The sequence below is a fragment of the Dermacentor silvarum genome, chromosome 1 (genome assembly GCF_013339745.2).
Source record: "Dermacentor silvarum isolate Dsil-2018 chromosome 1, BIME_Dsil_1.4, whole genome shotgun sequence".
In the NCBI taxonomy this organism is placed as follows: Eukaryota; Metazoa; Arthropoda; class Arachnida; order Ixodida; family Ixodidae; genus Dermacentor; species Dermacentor silvarum.
In genome coordinates, this window is record NC_051154.1 from 136,141,893 (window position 1) to 136,160,174 (window position 18,282).

General features: G+C 44.6%; 1 protein-coding gene across 1 annotated transcript in view; it reads right to left on the bottom strand.

Annotated features, from left to right (window-relative positions):
• The window catches only part of LOC119436082 (adenylate cyclase type 2), a 650,431-nt gene that overhangs the window by 7,227 nt on the left and 624,922 nt on the right, over nt 1-18,282 (bottom strand). The window contains exons 14-21 of the mRNA XM_037702828.2: nt 16,762-16,905; nt 14,966-15,079; nt 11,514-11,680; nt 7,479-7,560; nt 4,931-5,089; nt 4,122-4,268; nt 3,910-4,011; nt 653-767 (exon numbers count right to left, since the gene is read on the bottom strand). Of these exons, the coding sequence (XP_037558756.1) occupies nt 653-767; nt 3,910-4,011; nt 4,122-4,268; nt 4,931-5,089; nt 7,479-7,560; nt 11,514-11,680; nt 14,966-15,079; nt 16,762-16,905 (1,030 nt within the window). The remainder of the gene's footprint in view (nt 1-652; nt 768-3,909; nt 4,012-4,121; nt 4,269-4,930; nt 5,090-7,478; nt 7,561-11,513; nt 11,681-14,965; nt 15,080-16,761; nt 16,906-18,282) is intronic.

Below are 18,282 nucleotides of genomic sequence, written 5' to 3' on the forward strand. Positions count from 1 at the left end.
TGGTGGTGGGCTCCGGATTACATTTGACCACCTGGGTTTCTTTAGCATTGCGCCCAAAGCACGGTAAATGTTTTTTTTTTTTACATTCCGCCCCCATCGGAATGCTGCCGCCGCAGCTGGGATCGAACGCGCTACCTCTGCAGCGCAACACCATAGCCACTGATCCACCGCGGTGGGTGATAGAAGAAAAAAAAAAACAAAACAATTGTATCCGTGGGGAGGTGCATAACAACACAGGTGCAGTAAATGCAAATTGATTCGATGAGTTGGAGCACTGGCATATATTAACGTTAGTGAGGATTTTCAGACAGGTGGTTCTAGCGTTTCACAGCCACGGGCTTTGATACAAACAATACAAACAATGCCGCAGTAGGGTAAAAGCTGTTCACTCCCGGTTTCTCCTACGGCTAGAATTAATCACCTTCTCGCGCTTCTTGCGATAAGTTTTTTTTTTTTTTGAAAATTATTTGTGTAGAAATATTTGCAGCTAACGCCCGCTGTAACTGTTCCAGCTTGGCGACCAAAGAAAACTTGTGGTGGCGCTACAGCGTGTAACTCATAGTAACTAACAAAGCGTGCGTGAGGTTAAACTTGCGCACTGGCGCTCGAAAAAGGCGAAGGCCAGTCTCCGACTGCAGTCCACATCACGTACCAATTCTGAGCTTGAAGCGTTGGAATGATTCTCTGTTTATTTGTTCGAGAAGCGCGGTGAGGGCGATGGCGAACTCCACCAGGCTGACGACGTTGTGATCATCACGTGGCTTGTCCTACAAAAGATAAGGCACCATTTCCGACAAGTAGCACACGGTTAAAAACGGCTATAGAATTACCATGTTAGATGTGACGAGAATTAATATAACCAAAGATGCATGTGACATTTAAATGGCAGGCTTGCGATGTCAAGTCAGTTTCATCGTCATCGTCCTCAGCCTATTTTATGTCCGCTGCAAGACGGAGACCTCTCTCGGCGATTTCTAATTGCGCCTGTGTTGCGTCAACCTACTCTATCCTATGCCTGAAAATTTCACTGTCTCGTCACCGGCAGTCGAACAAGGAATGTCGCTGCAGCCAGCGTTTAGACAAGATGACCTGTCTTTGTCCTCACGAAGATAAGTCACCTTTTAAAAACATTTGCTCCAGCGACATTTCTCGTTCGAGCACAGTTGATTATTTCATGTTTACATCTTCCTGTGAAACTCTCTCTTGTTTGCACTCTCTTTTAACGTCACTTTATGTTCTGCTGTCCTCGACTGTGCTTCCTTCCCCTTGGCACCAATTCGTACAAAATGCTGGAAGTGTCGTTAGTTTTGTTCTGTGTAAGTACGCACTCATTTTCTCTCGAATTGCTTTCACGGTTACAAAGCGACGCAGAAAGTGAACACAATGCTATTTCCCTCCATTGCTTTACGCCAGCTATAATATTTTAAATCGGACCTTCAGTTTGTGTTTTACTGCAGGTTATACAGAGATCATAGAAGCAAAGTAAATTGCAACACAACTAAAGCCCGAACAGACGGTTATAATGTGAATGTGCAGCTGCAGCGGAAAAATATTTGCACAAGTGACCGATCCTCCGAGCAGATAAATTTCAGCACGCGATGGTGTTGTTCCCTAGCACGCCTAAAACGAGAGGGCCAGGCACTCCCTCTTTGAAGCATGAATCATCTGGCACTTTAGACACCAGTGTGCACGTGAACAAGAGCGCCGCGCACCGCAATTTCCCTGCACCGGTCATCGGCCACTTGTGCTAATCCTTTTACGCTGCAGCTGTACCTAACAGTATTAAACGACTTTGTGCTGAGATCGAAGTATCAGAGAGAACGACGCTGCACGACTGATGGTATATCTGAGAAACCCTTCTTACCACGACGAGCAAATACATATTAGCCGGCCGTTAGCGTGAGAAAGTGGTCCTTCTGACGGCTTCTCAGCAAGTTTAGGTAGAATTCCGAAGCAGCTTGGAGAGAGGGCTTAAGTATAAGCGATTTAAATACCACAAGCCATGCAAGAAAATATCGGGAGGCGAGCCGCGGCGCAACCGTGCCTAGAGCGTAGTTTGAAAGCATACAAGTATGTCGCGGTTTCTTTGGCTGTGATGCTTGCAATGGCTCCGCCAAAACCTAAGCAGGCGCAAAATGTCACCACAAGCGTTATTTTCTCTTACCGCCGTGTTGGTTCGCGTCTTAATGAAAAATAATAACAAAAAAAAAGAAGAATTAGCTGACAGGTGTGCGTAAGCTCGTACTTCGCGTATTTGTTTGTTCGTGCTTTTGTTCAGAATCATCTGTCTCCGCCTTCTCTGCCGTTTGCATTATTTTTTTTCTGCAAATTGGCGGAAGCTATAGCCGGCATCTCGCGCAGGTTCATATGTCACGATTAGCTGTCGGCCGCTTTTGTTGCTAGAATCGAATAAAACTTCCCAGCGGCTATATTTTTCGCGTGTTTCAAGCGAGGAAGGGTGCTTGAAGGACATACATGCTTTGATATACAATTGTAGTATATAGAGCCAATTTTTTGGACGAGTAGCATGGCGGCAAGTTTTAGTGCGAAAATGCTACATTTTCTAGACCAGGAAAAAAGAAAAAGAAAAGAAGAAGGTCGGCGGTGGTGGTGGTTGGGAACGCCAGAGTTTAAGATCACGTCTAAAAAGATGAAAAAGAAAAAAAAAACGAAAAGAAATTTTGGCGACTTTCATCCTCACCGCTTCTCATTCTCCTGTGTGTTATAGGCGCCTGCAGCGTTGCTGTCGTGTATGGATCCAGTTTACCAAGAAACTAATACCGTATTTACTCGAAGATACGTCGAACACAAATATGGGTCGACCCCTATATATTGAACTTGTCGAAAAAAAAAAAAAACAATTCGAATACAGGTCGACCCGTATCTTTTTAGAAAAAGAACGAAAGACCTTGAACCATGACAAAGCTTTATTAACCGTAGGCCCGGCTACTAAATCTCGGCTGTCGGTGTCACAAGCCGCATCAGTACGTCAGAACTATATATATATATATATAAATTCTGTGCTTTTCCGCGCCAAAACCACGATATTTTTACGAGGCACGCCGTAGTGGGGGACCCCGGATAAATTTTGACCACGTGGGGCTCTTTAACGTGCACGCAATCAATGCACGGTACACGGGCGTTTTGCACTTGACCCCATCGACATGTGGCCGGCGCGGGCGGGATTCGATCCCGCACGCTCGGGCTCAGCAGCACAACGCCAAAGCCACGACGTCACCACGGCGGGTCGCGTCGGAACTGCCTGAGAAGTCGTCCTCGTCGTATGAATCACAGGCGACCTCGGCACTCAAAGTGGCGTCGTCGTTGAGCGCCGTCGAGTGCGTTGTATATCCTGCATTTCTTGAAAGCCAGTCTGGATAATCTCCAGACTGGCTTTACGGCGCGGGGTGACTCCGTTAGCTCGGTACTTTTGCTAGCTTTGTTCAGGAATATAGGTCGATATTCTTTGGTGACGAATATACGTCGCTAACTCATTTTGAATAACATAAAAAAAGACATTCGAATAATTGTGTGTGTGTGTGTGCTCGATACGGAGGCGCTTTGACTTTTCGAAAGCTTTGAAACAGCACTTCTCGTCTGAACGATGTAAAATAAGTTATGATGTACATACAACCCCACACAACGCATATTGCCGCGTATATCCGACTAACGGGTATATGTACACATACGTCTACATGTGTAAAATGCATACAGATCTCATGGCAGGTTTTGTAGTTACTGTTACTACTAGAGGATATGGCTCCAGTGAAACTGCAGGCTACAGTGACAACGCACGCAGACTTAAAGGTGCGAACAGCAGTATTTTTATTTTTTTTGCAGTCGATGGGCGCCTGGCGTAAATGCATAAAATGTTTATTTTTCGTTATTTTTTTTTTTGCTTACACTCACCCCATTTTCTTCACGACCGGGTTGAAGGCCAGCTGCAGCCATGTAGGTGCTGCCGATAGTCTTGATTTTCTCGATAACACTAAACTTGGGCTTCAAGAGGAGCTGAAACACAAATGAGCGTACAATGGTTGTATAAGCGCTGGCGCTTCTTCGAAGTGCAAAAAAAAAAAAAAAAAAAAAAAAAACAGAAAGTCGTTCAGTAAATTTCAGACCTTGTCGAAGTCGCAGATGATCTCATTAAGAAGTCGCAAGCACTCCAGCCCTTGTTTGTTAACGTCAGTCTCGTCGTAAAACTCGATGTAGTTTGGTATGGAAGCGAACATTACCGCCACGTTGCTGTAGCGTTCGTGGTAGAGCTCCTGTCGTGAATAGACAGAAACATAACGACACTGAGCATTAAATCAGTGCGTGATTTGAGGAAACACATTCCATTTAGCTTCAGTCATGCGGCTGCGTTTTAGGCCTTAGTTGAAATGTTCCTCTAAATGCTTTAGCCCTCTATACGCTCGCCAGGCCGAACTTCTCCTCGCTAGGTCTTCAACAGTGAATTTGATTAGGTAAGCTGGAGCACTTTTAAGTAGTAAAAATAGTGCCCTGGCAAGAGTTTGTTCACCCCCCTCGTGGGTGAACATCTGGTGAACTTCAGCCTACTCTTGTTTGCCGAGTAAAATTTGCTATAAACATGTATGCTAGGACGAGATGGAAGAATGAAAGAAAATCAGTCGAGATCTTTCTGATCAGAAAAGCAAAACAAATACATTGCCTTGTACATGAAACTTCTGTGTTACAATTGCGCTGCGTTTGCATGGTTCACGGCTTTACAGCGTCTAACGCTGTGTGCTGTGGATGATGTGTAAGCGTGGCTAATGAAGCGCACATAATAAGACAACAATATAAAATTGCAACACTTCGCACGTAAATGTGATGGGCGCTAAGTGAAGCAGCGTTCCGCAAGCCAGCTTCAGTTTTAAACCGCGGTGCAACAGAATCGGCCAAGAGATGGAAACTCGAAGGTGCGCACTTGTGAGAGCCTACTACTGTTGAGGAAGTGCGCTGCGACGTGGGCCGGCAAGATGTTTTCCAAGAGGATTTTGTTGATGCTTCCCATGGTCTCCATCTCGTCGTGCTCGACGCGTAGTTTGGCTCTGGACAGGAAGTCTACGCGTGCCATATACTCCACCTGCGTGAGACCACACGCTGCTCTTGCTACGCGCACAACGAGGAATAGTAGAGTGACCACTAGACGCCAAAAACGAACACAGCACATCTTGGGGTTAACAAGTTAGAGGAGGGAGTAAGTAAGTGGGAGTTGTGTATTCTTGTGGGAGTTGCTGTATTCTTGCTTAATAGTTTATATGTATTGTTGAGCTCGATGACTGTGTTTTCAGCTGATTGAGCAGTTTGACTGACGCGAAACACAAGATTGATAGCGCAGACCCGTGCTCGCTGCTAGCCCTTTCCGAGTTTACGCATTGGCTGTGCGCCATGGCTTATCACCGACTTTTGTTACTGCCACAGCTGTTAGAAGCTTGGTTCGCTGGGTTCGCTGTGTCCGTCCTTTCCGTTATGCCGCCGCCGCCGTCTGTGATAGTCGTCATCGTTATATCGTCGTCATCAGGCCATATCCTCAATCTCAGCTTCAGCCTTATCACAGGGCGAAAAAATAAGGAAGTAAAAAAAAAAAAACTTTGCCCACTACCGCCACTGCATTGCTCGAGCTGCAAACAACCCAAGACCAATCAAACCTTTTTATATAGCACGGCATCTTGATCCACAAAGTAGAGCCAGTGATTGCATCTCTGTTCTGCGTAATAAAGCAATAAATCACGAAATAATACCCGTATATATACAATTGCTTCACAGGTATAAATCTAGACACAGACCTGCTAATAGAAGAGTGCTTGATATTTAACACTTTCAGTATTTCAACACACTAGGTGTTACATACGAACATTGGAAATACGCGCGGAGGGCAGTCAAATAAGCGCTTACGTGCTTTTAAGCAGAACTTTGCCTATAGGGACGGCCACTGGGGCTCGAACTTATGACCATGCGGCAATGTGGACTTCGGTGGGAGACGCGCTAACCACTACGCTATCGCGCATCATTCACGCTTGCTATTTGGTGCAAGGTGTTGCGCCATGCACATACTCAGAGTGGTTGCTTTTGTACATATATTTCTGAGGCCACAACTGTCAATACTGTAGTGGACGAGGACGACCTTGCGTGCATCGCGCAACGAGAAGAAAAGAAAATGGTGGTTTAATTCATAATTGTAGCACCGGATAAGCGCCGGAATGGTAATCAGATATTAGCGACCTACGCCTCACATATGCCCTGGCGTTGTGCTTCCTAAATGGAGGCAAAACCCCTTTGTTACAGCCCGAGCCCTCATCAGCCTTTGCGAAAGCTTACAGGCTAACACAGCCAGAAGCAAGAAACCGGCGCTAGTTTTCCAAATTGAGAGCAAGTAGCATACTTCAACAGGATCGAGTCGGATATTTGATAATTTCACAACCATAAACAACGCAGTTGTTAAAGATAATATGACCGAGAGTTGTCCACAAGAATCCTGAGCTTTCTGCACTGTTTTCGTCTTCTGAGTGCAACTGATTCGTGTTCAAAGAGGAACAGTTCACAGTTGTAGGCTGCGCAGTTAACGGACGAAACTCGGAAGTGCCAAACAACAACGCTCTCGCAGTTATGATTATGGTGCACATGGAAGAAATAATTAAAAACAAATTAGTAGCCCTTCCCCTGTCGAGGAAATGGGGTTAAGCGAAGCTTGTCGGTGTGTTTCTTCGGTGTTCCTTCGAACGAATTACACTAATGAGTACCACGTTGTGCTCGAACTACAACCGGTCACACGCATTGCAGCCGGCTCCGAAGTTCCGGTTGAGAAACTCGCGTTGAAACCTGGCCACCGCACCGGGGAAGTTGGCGCTAGCGTTGGCGAGGCGTGCACCACCATTGTCGGGTTCCTGGAGGGCAGGACGACGCTGACGTTTGGCCTCAACATCGCTCCCTCAACTCGGGGTCCGCGGCTCTTCGCTGACGTTTCGCCTGGGCTTCGGAAGCCCTCATGCTGGAATCGTCCCGTCGACGACGAGCCCTTTCCCGAGCGCGTTCATTCTGGATGGATTTCCATGAAATTGCTTCAAAATTAAATCTGTCCGTTACGTAAGACAATGAGTGGCTCATACCCCCTTAAGCAATGGCTCATACCCACGTAAACACGGCCTCCCCATTACGACGACAGAAGAGAAGTGAAATCCATGCTGGAATGATTAGCGGCAACGCAGCCAGCTGTGCAAGCAGACGACAACCACGAACGCGGGAGCAGTGGTACGAGCGCGTGCCGAGCACGAGGGCGTGCCGACCACCTGTGCAGCTCTGAGAGCAGCTGGTTTTTTGTAGCGTTACATCGCCGGCGCAGGCTAGCGTATACAAGCTTCACTTGAAAAAAAAATCCACATTCTACCTTCCCTTTCTTCACCGCTTTTTCTGGCTCTTTGGTTCAACAATAACATGGAATTCGGAGTTTAAAACACTTGGTAGTTGTCACTTACCTGCCTGTCCAAAATGTGAAGAACAACCACGTAGAACACGAGAAAAAGAGCTGCGTAAGCGCTATGTGGTACGTTCGACAGCCTGGAAAAAGAAAAAAAGAAAAACCTGTTCACGGCCATTAAGAGTAAGAATTGGGCTAAGGACTGGTGGATTAGTATCAGCACACAGTCTGTCGTGTTGTGTTGGTTGTGATCCGTGTTTGGAAGGTGTTCACCTATTATGCATGACAATATGCAGTTAAAACTGATACGCAGTAATATATTTCTACTGTGAAAAAATACAGTACGGAAAATGCTGAAGTGGAGCAGCAATGCATCTCGGTTCATATTTTGAGCGTTTACTTCTCAAAACCGGTGCTAGGCACAAAGTTTCGAGCAAACTGTAATCCCTTGCGTACCGGACGACTGAAATTCTGCAATTGCAACATACTCTTTCAAGTAATTCATTAAAAAGTTCATTTGTGAAGTCTCCTTAATAATTGTATTCGAGATTAACGCGCAAATTCCGATGTACACAACTATAAAGCTTGGTCATCAAAAATAACCAATTTGTCTCGAATGCTCTACATTTAATAACCTGAGTTAGTCATCGCACGAACACGCGGTATTACAAGCGGTTCATACGAATGTGTCTCCAAAATAATCACAAAATTATTTATTTAAATTATATCAAGAGATTTAGCGCCCCAAAGCAATACGAGTCATGGGTCATGAAGAACACCTTAGTGGGGGGCTTCGGATACATTTCTACCACCTGGGGTTCTTTAACGCGCACTTAAATCAAAGTACACGAGCGTTTTTACATTACGGACCCACGAGAATGCGACCATCGAAGCATGGAATCGAACCCTCGACCCCGTTCACAGCAGTAGAACGCTATGGCCACTGAGCCAGCGTGGCGGGTGAATGAAGGAATGGATTAAATTGTGCTATGGTTTGCGCTGAACTCTGTAAAGCGTGCTTTGCCTGTAAGGCATAACGGTTATGTAACAAAGCTACACTTGTTTGTTCAGGAGTAAAGAAATGGTGGATGCACAATAGTGAGGAGGGGAGAGAGGAAGCCGTTCTTTTACGAATAGCCAGTGCAAATTAAATGCATTGTTATTTCAAATAATCGCAAGCATGCTGAAACGCTGTGCAACATCTCCGGCGCGAGTAACAGGAATCATAGCCCATACGAAATTCTATAAGCGATCTTCCATGCTGATGTGATCGCTCCAAGCAAGGCGTACGCAACACTGTTTAAATATGAAGTCGAATGCAAGATGAGAGAACGGAAGGCTGCGAAGAGCAATAGCGCACTGGCAACTTATCGATTTCGCCGTTTTCAACGATGCTCTACGAGTTTAACACGCAATCATAAAATTGATATGTTCATAAACTACATTTAAATTATGGGGTTTTACGTGCCAAAACCACGATCTGATTATGAGGCACGCCGTAGTGGGGGACTCCAGAAATTTGAACCACCTGGGGTTCTTTAACGTGCACCTAAATCTATGTACATGGGTGTTTTCGCATTTCGCCCCCATCGAAATGCGGCCGCCGTGGCCAGGATTCGATCCCGTGACCTCGTGCTCCATAAACTACATTTAAAATATTCATTTTATGTGATTAAAATAAATTATAACACACAAATACTGTACAAGGTGACTGTTAATAGAGCCGCTTTGTTGCCACCAGCGTAGGTTGAACCGCTATTTGCCAAAAGCTTTGAATCAAATTAATTAAATTCTGGTGGTTTACGTGCCAAAACCACGACATAATTATGAGACACGCCGTAGTGGGGGACTCCGGAATTATTTCGACCACTTGGGGTTCTTTAACGTGGCGCTTTTGCATTTTGCCCCCATCGAAATGTAGCCGCCGCGGTCGGGATTTGATCCCGCAAACTCGCGCTTGGCAGCGCAACGCCAAAGCCACAAAGCAACCACGGCGGGTTGGATTCAAATTGTGTGGAACGTTCTGTATGTACCAGGGGCGCTATAACGTAAAATTATTCCGAATTGTTTTGATTCCAATTTCTACAATCAACTCCACGATTGGTCAAAACATTTTCGGGCCACTCCCAACTTCGCCTGTCTGTCACGCGACGTCACGAAAACCGCGACAGCTTCCCATCTGATATAACGTGTGCACACTGATTATGCATGATTAAACCGCAAAAAAGAAAAATAATCATTCCTGATTCGACGCATTTTCACCATTAGCCCTCTGCTATTGGTCCAATGTTTTCTGGCTACGCCCACTTCGCCTGTCTGTCACGCGACGTCCCAAAACCGCGAAAACTCACCACGTCACAGTGACGTGTACGCGAAAAAAATGCATTAATATGCCGAACAAAACTGAAAATTTTTCTGAAAAGCCACAGACTGCCCCGTTCCGAAAGAAATAGAAGATGGCTGCCCGCCGATCGCTCAGGCGCTCGCTACTCGCACCTGCCGGTGAGCATGTATTTATTTGCGCACGATAAACCTTTTTGCGTAGCAGTAAAACGTTATCGAGCCCTTTCGGCATGCATACGACATCGCTCTGCCAACTCTTCCTTGCTGAGGATCCGTTTTAGCGGCATTCTTATCCTGCCGTTGCACGCCACCGCGATTTTCGACCTGCCACCGCAAGCTAAGTAAGGCGAAGCGGACCAATCGGAGACGCCGGCACCACCCTCTTCATGCGGTTATCTATTTTCACTGTGCTGGCTCGGCCCCATCGAAACCCTCTCCACTAGAGCGTGCTCCTCGCTTCTTGTCAGCCAATTAGATAAGAAAAACCACTGAGTGTAGACAATGTTATTGGTTTTGAAAGCGAACAAAGGTGACCTCCTAAAAACGAGGAAAGTGTTTGATTGGGTTGTTCAGACAACGCTGCGGGTCACCGCCCGATGCTTGCGTCGGTGGTTACGTAAATTTGACGTCAGGAGTTTGGAATCAAAACAGTTTGGAGTCATTTTACGTTACAGCGCCCCAGGGCTGGGCAAAGATACCTTGCAAATGTATTATGATACTTATACAAGATACTGAGGCGAAAAGTATTAGATATACACTTACAAGATAGAGCGGATTAATTGTATCCGATGCGATAATTGCCATATATATCTTAAAATACTTCGATAAATTGGTTAATATTCCTCATTATAGCTGCACTGCAGATACCGCTGCAAGTTATCAGGGGCCGAATTCACGACGCTTTCACGGTTTTTCTTGAATCCCATCGCCTGCAGCATCGAGGAGCAAAAGACGGCACGAGGAAGCAGCGGAAGAAGCAAATCTTAGCATTATTATTTTTTCTGAGCCTTGTATCGGATAGCGCAGAGTGTACATGTGCGTGCTACCGATTCGGTGCGTATCTCAAATGTTGCACGCGCAAGGTACGAAGAAACTCTGGTTATTTGACGACTCCAGTGATACCCGGACTTTTGCGACTGGCTGTACTTAAACATTACTTGAGTTTGTGAGTAGCCCACACTTCATTTCTTCTAGCTAAGAGGTAGAGCACATTGCTCACAAACAAGCGCATACGTGCACATCGACGGCCTCAAATTGTGATAGATATATTATTAAGGTGTGTAGCAGGCACGTCTACCTGTGCCCAAAATAAAATATTCCAGAGTAAGCAAGTTATTGTTCTTTTCTTGCACGCGCGCTATGCGGATATCGAAAAAGAAGAAGAAAAAGAAGGTTCGGCTTCGTATTTTGACGACTCACTGTTTCGCTCCATTTAACGTTATTACTTAGGGGTGGCTGCTTGTTCCGTATGTGTTACATTACGTTACCTTACAAATTAGATAACGCGAAAGTGTGGACACAACAAGAAGTAAAGTAATTTACTCGTGGCAGCTGATCGGGCTACTTAGAATTCTATATGTATGAGCGGCCGCATGTGAATACATAAAAATCAAACTGAAAACATAATGGAGCGCTCTGAGGAGCAGCTAAAGATTCAATTACTTTGTTAAAGCTGACCCGGTGCTAGGTGCGAGTTAAGTTCACTATACCAGAACAAGAGCGGCGTAGTAAAGGAAAGAGCTTCACGTACCCAGGTTCAGGTTCCAGAGGGTCTCCGTAGAGGTCCGACCGAAAGAAAATGAATGCCAGGGAAAATGAGGCCAATCCATTGATCATCGCCAGCAGCTTCAAGAGGAAATTTATCCTCAGATACACCGACACAGCTGTCAGCGCTAGCATTGAGCATGGTAGCTGGTACTGTTCAAGAGGGAAGAGAAAATAGAGCATCACTTCAATGAATTTATTGTCTGCAGTTGCTTGCAGTTAAAAAAAATTAACTGTGTATGCATTCTTTTTAAAAGCCCAGAAGGAAACTGGAGGGCCACTGAGCCAAAAGCAATAACGCACGTGTCTAAAGAAGACAACAAGCGTCAAAACGGTGTCAAAAATTGGCAGAAAGTGGGACCGTATACTTGGAGTTGTGTAGAATGGGAATGTCGAAACTCCAAGGATCCAAGTTCTTCCTAAAAGACATTCTACAGGGACCAGCGTTTTTATTCTGACGACATTAAAAGAAGGTTTTTCACTTATACCCCTGCGCTGTTCTCGCTCGAATTTTGCTACAAGACTGCATTAAAAAAAAAGAAAAATCCGCGTCGTTCAGAAACACTTATCCTTGCTTGCCTGAATCGTCTGAAAAAAAAAAAAAAAACTGTCAGCCTTCCACTATAGGGTGGAGATGGAAGACCAGCGAAGCTGTACTATGGTGGGCATTATGTATTTCCAATTATGACGATTAAGATGTGATGATGTAATTGGTTATATTTGAACGATTAAAGAATGAGAAATATATATGATCCGGTGGTTTTCATTTATTTAGTGACCACAGGGACCATGGCCTTATGCTTGCTACGTACACCGCCATAGGGTGTACGGCAAAGGTTGGCACGTTCTTCATAAACACGTCACCAACGCCGCGCGCGTTCGGTGCGAACGCGGACAAAACGCCGCCGCCGTCGACAAAAGTTGTGCGCATTGTTTGTGTGACCGCACAAAACCGCTGTCAAAACGCTGGCTACGTGACGGAACGGCTAAACGCCGTTGTCGACACTGTTAGGGGAGAGGCGGGCGAGAGCCCAGAGGGAGTCAGCGGTACAGGCGGCAGAGGCCGGCTGGGCTGCGCGCAGGCGCCGCAGTGGGAGAGAGTGCACGCACAGTATAGGGTGCCTCGATGCCCTCCTCGCCCACCGCTCCCCTTCCACTGGGAAGTCGCGTTTGCTCTCCGCCGTGCGTTTGCTCTCCGCCGTGCGTTCGCTCCCCGTGAAAGCGCGCGTCCCTCGCCCGCGCGTGCTTTCATTCACACATACAGCATACGGCTAATGACAGCTTTTTTTCTATTGCCGGACGCGACCATAGAAGAGTGAGCCCTTAACAGCTTCGCTGTAAAAAAGAAAAAAAAAAGAAATCTGCCGTCAGCGCAACTGGCCATCGGAAAAGTGAGCTGCTAAGGAGAGGCGGACAGGTTTTGCTGAGCTGTCGGCAACGAAATGCCCGGACAAATCATGCAAATAACGATGCCAAGTTGAATGTTGAATACAATAAATATTCCACCATATTGCAGAACTTGAACGAAAACAAAACAGCCACGAGCGCAAACTCTTATCTGAACGTTGTAAAAAAAAAAAAAAAAACTATGCACTAGAGCCCCTAAAGAATTTGTCTGAAACAAGACGAACAAAAGGACCTAGAGTGAATGCGAAATAGGTGCACATTCAAAAGTATAGCAGACTGTGACTCAGGGAACAAGTTCCCTAATTGAGGTGAAGTTAGTATCGCTGATGTTAGGACTAGTTGGCCGTAATTATTGCTTATAACCGTTCTTAACTTAGATCATGCTTCTAACGCCGCTGGGACATTTCAAATTTCAGGGGTTAATTTCTTTTCTTCTTTACTGGCATTAGAAAGAGCCGCGAAATGTGTGTTACCTCAGAAGCACTGACTTCCTTCACTGATAAACTCTATAGCGACGTATGTGTTTGTCCTATTTTGTTTGTGGTTTAGCAGCTTCAGGAACGCCACAAGTTTCAGACCAGGTCCCTGACTTAATATAAATAATTGCTATCTAGCGTTTTTCACACATTTGAAGTCATTTATTCACCGATTACCATAGGCAACTCAACTTCCTGCATTTGCGGCCAGGTTACAGGCAACCATCAATATGCCATTCAGAAAAAGAACAGTTCGCATCGACCTTACTCGAGCACGAAGTTACATAGAAAATCCCATACAGGTAACACAAAAAGTTATTTCGCAGAAAGAAGGCTCCGACAGTCTTCAGCTGTGGAACATTCTTTTTGTGGAACCCATATGAACTTCTTTTGTAGCTTCGTGCTAATTTCGGGTGTATACCAATTTTGTCATTAAGTTTCCTGCACATTTCGTACTTTTGAAAATGTCTTGCTTATAACATAAGTATGTACGATGTTGCGCATAAAGTACACGGACACAAGAAGGAACGATGGGACACAAAAGGCGCAAGCTTTCAACAATTTTATTTCGGAAGGATCGTGACCCTTTTATACACTTGCTACAACACAGCGCGTGTCCCGAAAAATATCTTTACACACGTGTGTATCCACTAAAAAAAAAAAAAAAAGCTATCTCTTTTTCTGACAGTGCAATTGAAGCTTCACTGATTGCACTGTCAGCAAAAGAGATAGCTTTTTTGAGTGGATGCACACGTATGTAAATATATTTCTCGGGACATGCGCTGTGTTGTAGCAAGTGTATAAAAGGGTCACGATCCTTCCGAAATAAAATTGTTGAAAGCTTGCGCCTTTTGTGTCCCATCGTTCCTTCTTGTGTCCGTGTACTTTATGCGCAACATCGTACATACTTATGGCATACCAACAGGCCCAAGTAGCTACCTTAGTGATGCTTATTACAGCCGATGTGCGACTCCTGTAGGTACGAGGAAACCATCGAGCACCTATTGTGTATCTGTCCTCGCTACGACGTACAACGCCTCTCTCTCAGGACAAATTTAAACCGACTGGACTCGAGACCGTTCTTTGAGTCAAAGATACTCGGACCGTGGCTACACCCGTCACTGGTACAAAAAGCGATTCGGGCACTAGCACACTACTTAAAGTGCACCGGTTTAAGAGACCGCTTATAGTGTCCCTGTGCATCGTCCCATGTGTACTCTGTACTCCCTCTCTCCCTCTTTCTATTCCCCCTTTCCCTTACCCCTAGTGTAGGGTAGCAAACCGGACACTCGTCTAGTTGACCTCATTGCCTTTCCTCGCCTTGCTCTCTCTCTCTCTCTCTCTCTCTCTCTCTGTACGTTCATTGTATTCCAGACGTCACCAGTCCACTTGTCAGCTCGTCCCTTGATGCCAGACATACAGCTAACGTTAAAAAAATCTGCACAGGTGGATCATTGCTACATGGGAGATAAACAACATACGGGTTGTCTTATTGGCAGTGAAAACAGACGTTTCATGCACTTTCAGTCCTAATATAGGAAAATAAGCTACTTACACGGACGAGTCCACAGTCGTAAGGAATTTCCTCAATTAGTGCAGTCGTGAAGTTTCCGTTGCTGTCGTTATTAGCCAAAATGATGTGTTCTCCACCTGTGCTTCCGCAAGTAATCTGAAAAAAAAATGCAACTAATATATACATGCGGTGCACGCAGATTCTGAGAACTGGCTTTTATGTCGCCAGGAAAGATCGGAAGGCATATTAATTACATTCAGTGTCTTCGAGCAAAAAGAGAAAAAATTGGCGAAGTAAAAAAAAAAGCACGAGAAATGCCTTACAGAAATTGATAATTTCCATAAAACTCGCTCATAATAAACAATTTCTACATAATTTGAAACAGCCTTCGCCAGAAGCAAAATATGTCTTAAGCCTGGACCTGAATCTCGGGAAGGTGAGCTTATACGTGATTCTCGTCCACCCGAAATATTACCTACTTCATGCAGAGCTCGCAGGCGTTTCTAGTAGTACCATATTGCTCTTTCACCTCTATTTCGAATGCATTCCAGACGCAACGTTCAAGTGGGTTTTCAGACGAGGTTCCGCGGCGAACCGAATTAGCGAGGCAAGTGGTAGGGTGCGTTCCTTATGAAGGCAGCTTTCACTCAACTGGCCTGAGCCGACTCATGCTCGAACACATATTGCCTTACACCTATTGCCGACTCGCTAGCTTATGATTTCACGAGTGGCCAGCACGTTGGCCTTGCTGACAACAGCCACTCTCCCTTCCCTTTCGCTGACGTTAACTTGACGATTGAGTTTCGTTTTTGTTTTAAATTTTCCGTATTTAGCTCTATTTTTATTATTTTCTTCGTGGTTAAGTCGTTTTTTCCGGTGTATACCGACTCATATATTTCTCATACTTCTTAGCATGCAAGTTTTGTGCAATATCTTAAGGCTAATCATGCTAAAACTCTTGAGCAACATTCCGACATCAGCGGAGTGTCGAACAAAACTGCGTCTGTTCATCAATCAGTCCTTCTTTGTCGAATGACGTAGCCGCGCAGGTGCTACATGACAGATTATTACAGCCGTATTGTTGGCTTGGAAAATTTAAATGTTCCGATTTTATCTCAGAGACCCTGCATAAGTAAGACTCATTAAAACTTTCAGGCAAGCAGCAGAATCGTACAGCACTGCAAGTAGACGGCGAAGCAAGGACGCTTTACGGAATTGTCCTTGGAAATGATGGACTTCTGCGTTTTTTGTTCTTTGTTAGGTTTCCGGGAACATTAATTTGTGACAGGACTGCAAGGCCACGTTCTGCAATTTACGTCAAATACCACTGTATTGCAGGCGACTATTCCGATCACGATTTCTAAGTCGTTGTTGACCTTAAGCAGGATTAGTGGTGCCGCGGCCGTCTGATTACTGTACATTAGGCTATTCTTTAATTTACTGCTGTGACTGACCTTTCTACTTGTAACTAGTCTGCTACTGAATCACAATAAAACATAAATATTGCTTATTTATTTGGCTCTGCTGGGTGAGAATAGTGCTCACCGTAAGAAACAGCGTAAGCAACGCCAGACTGTACATTTCAGTTTTTATTCGTTTATTTTATTCATTGAAATATCAGGAAAGATATAAAACTCTCTCCGTAGACGACGTGATGCAAGACGCCGAGAATTGTAAATGTGCTGTTCCGTCTTGTTCTTTCGTAACCAGATGTCTTTACTTATGGTTTCTCTTTCTTGCTTTCACATATAACAGAAAGTTATTCTCTTCCACAATTTATGCATTTATAATGTTTACATTAGTGCCCAACTGGTGGCCGCAATTAGCAACACACGTACCATGTTTATGAACGTCGCTGACATTATGAAGAGGATTGTGGTAATAAAGAACAGGATGCGAAGCAGCAGACTCCCCGCAAGTCCAGGAATGCACGGGGGGTGATGGATAGCTGTAGGGTGCGCTGAAGTCTCGCCGTCCATGCTCTTACAAATAAAATAAGAGAAAAAAATAGTGAGAAAAAAAGGAAAGATTTAGGGCTTTCTCACTAAAAAGTCACAACAAGATACGCTGTTATTTTTGGATACCATAGGAGCATTGTTCACGCGTATAATGGTGTATGTGTTTTTCTGCAAGTTTTTCGTCACGATACAGTGTCAAAGCGAAGCTTTGTTTTCCTAGCCCACCATACTTTTATATATATATATATATATATATATATATATATATATATATATATTGTGACGGAGGAAAGAAGCAAGACAGGAAATGTATGTACAATATGTACACGATTGACAAGGATTGACACAACTGGCCAGTCACTGAAGCGTCGTCCCCAAGCTCGTGCTCCTCTTCCTCGATGTTGTGCAGAGCAGTGTAACAATATATATATATATATATATATATATATATATATTACCATTGGCTTATAGCACTGCACTACATGGTATATAGCACTGCACTGCATATATACATTATATATATATATATATATATATATATATTACCATTGGCTTATAGCACTGCATGGTGACCGACAAAGCGCTGCCAGTGAGCACACATCTGTTCTGCATAATCAAACATTATAACACAGCCTAAACCTGTACATAAAATGTCCTCTCTTAGATATCTCTAAACCATACTTACCTCTTAATGGAATAGTGCAACCTATTAAACGACTTCTTTGATGTTCTAAATTTAAGCTACCTCATTCTTAGGCAAATGGGTATGTGCCCCGGATGCTCTGGCTTTTATAGCAGGAAGTTTCACCAACAAAGCAGTACCAGCAAACGCCACTTCTGTTCTTTCTGTTCTGTGTAATCTAACAATAAATCATTGCACAAAACCAGCAAATGCAATGTCGGCTCACAGGTATATCCGAGGTGCACAGACCTCGTAATGGAATAGCGCATAGATTTCAAAGGCTTCTTGTATTTGGCCTAGCCCATTATTGGGCCACTGGCTATGTGCCCATTCTGGCCAATCTCCCAGAATGTATAAGTGCCACTGCGACAAAAGGGGTGTGTAATCCTTAAAATGCAGTTACATGTGCGTCGCACTTCTCTCACCGCCCACACCTCTCCTCACCCTCGACAAACATCAAACATTGTATTCGTTTTCGTGACATCATCGCTGCGTCGACTTCTCACAGTGTGCATTCACATGAACTACTGTTTGCATTTCGGCATAGCTTGTTAACGGTGTACTGCAGAAACATGAGCATTCCATGACAATACTTGTGTGCTGCATAAACACAAACATTGCATCACATTACACGTTGCATAGTAAGAAAATAAGGACAATTGTCGCATTTATTTTTATAGCATTTAATAAACCGCTTCGCGAAAGCTTAGCTTCACGTA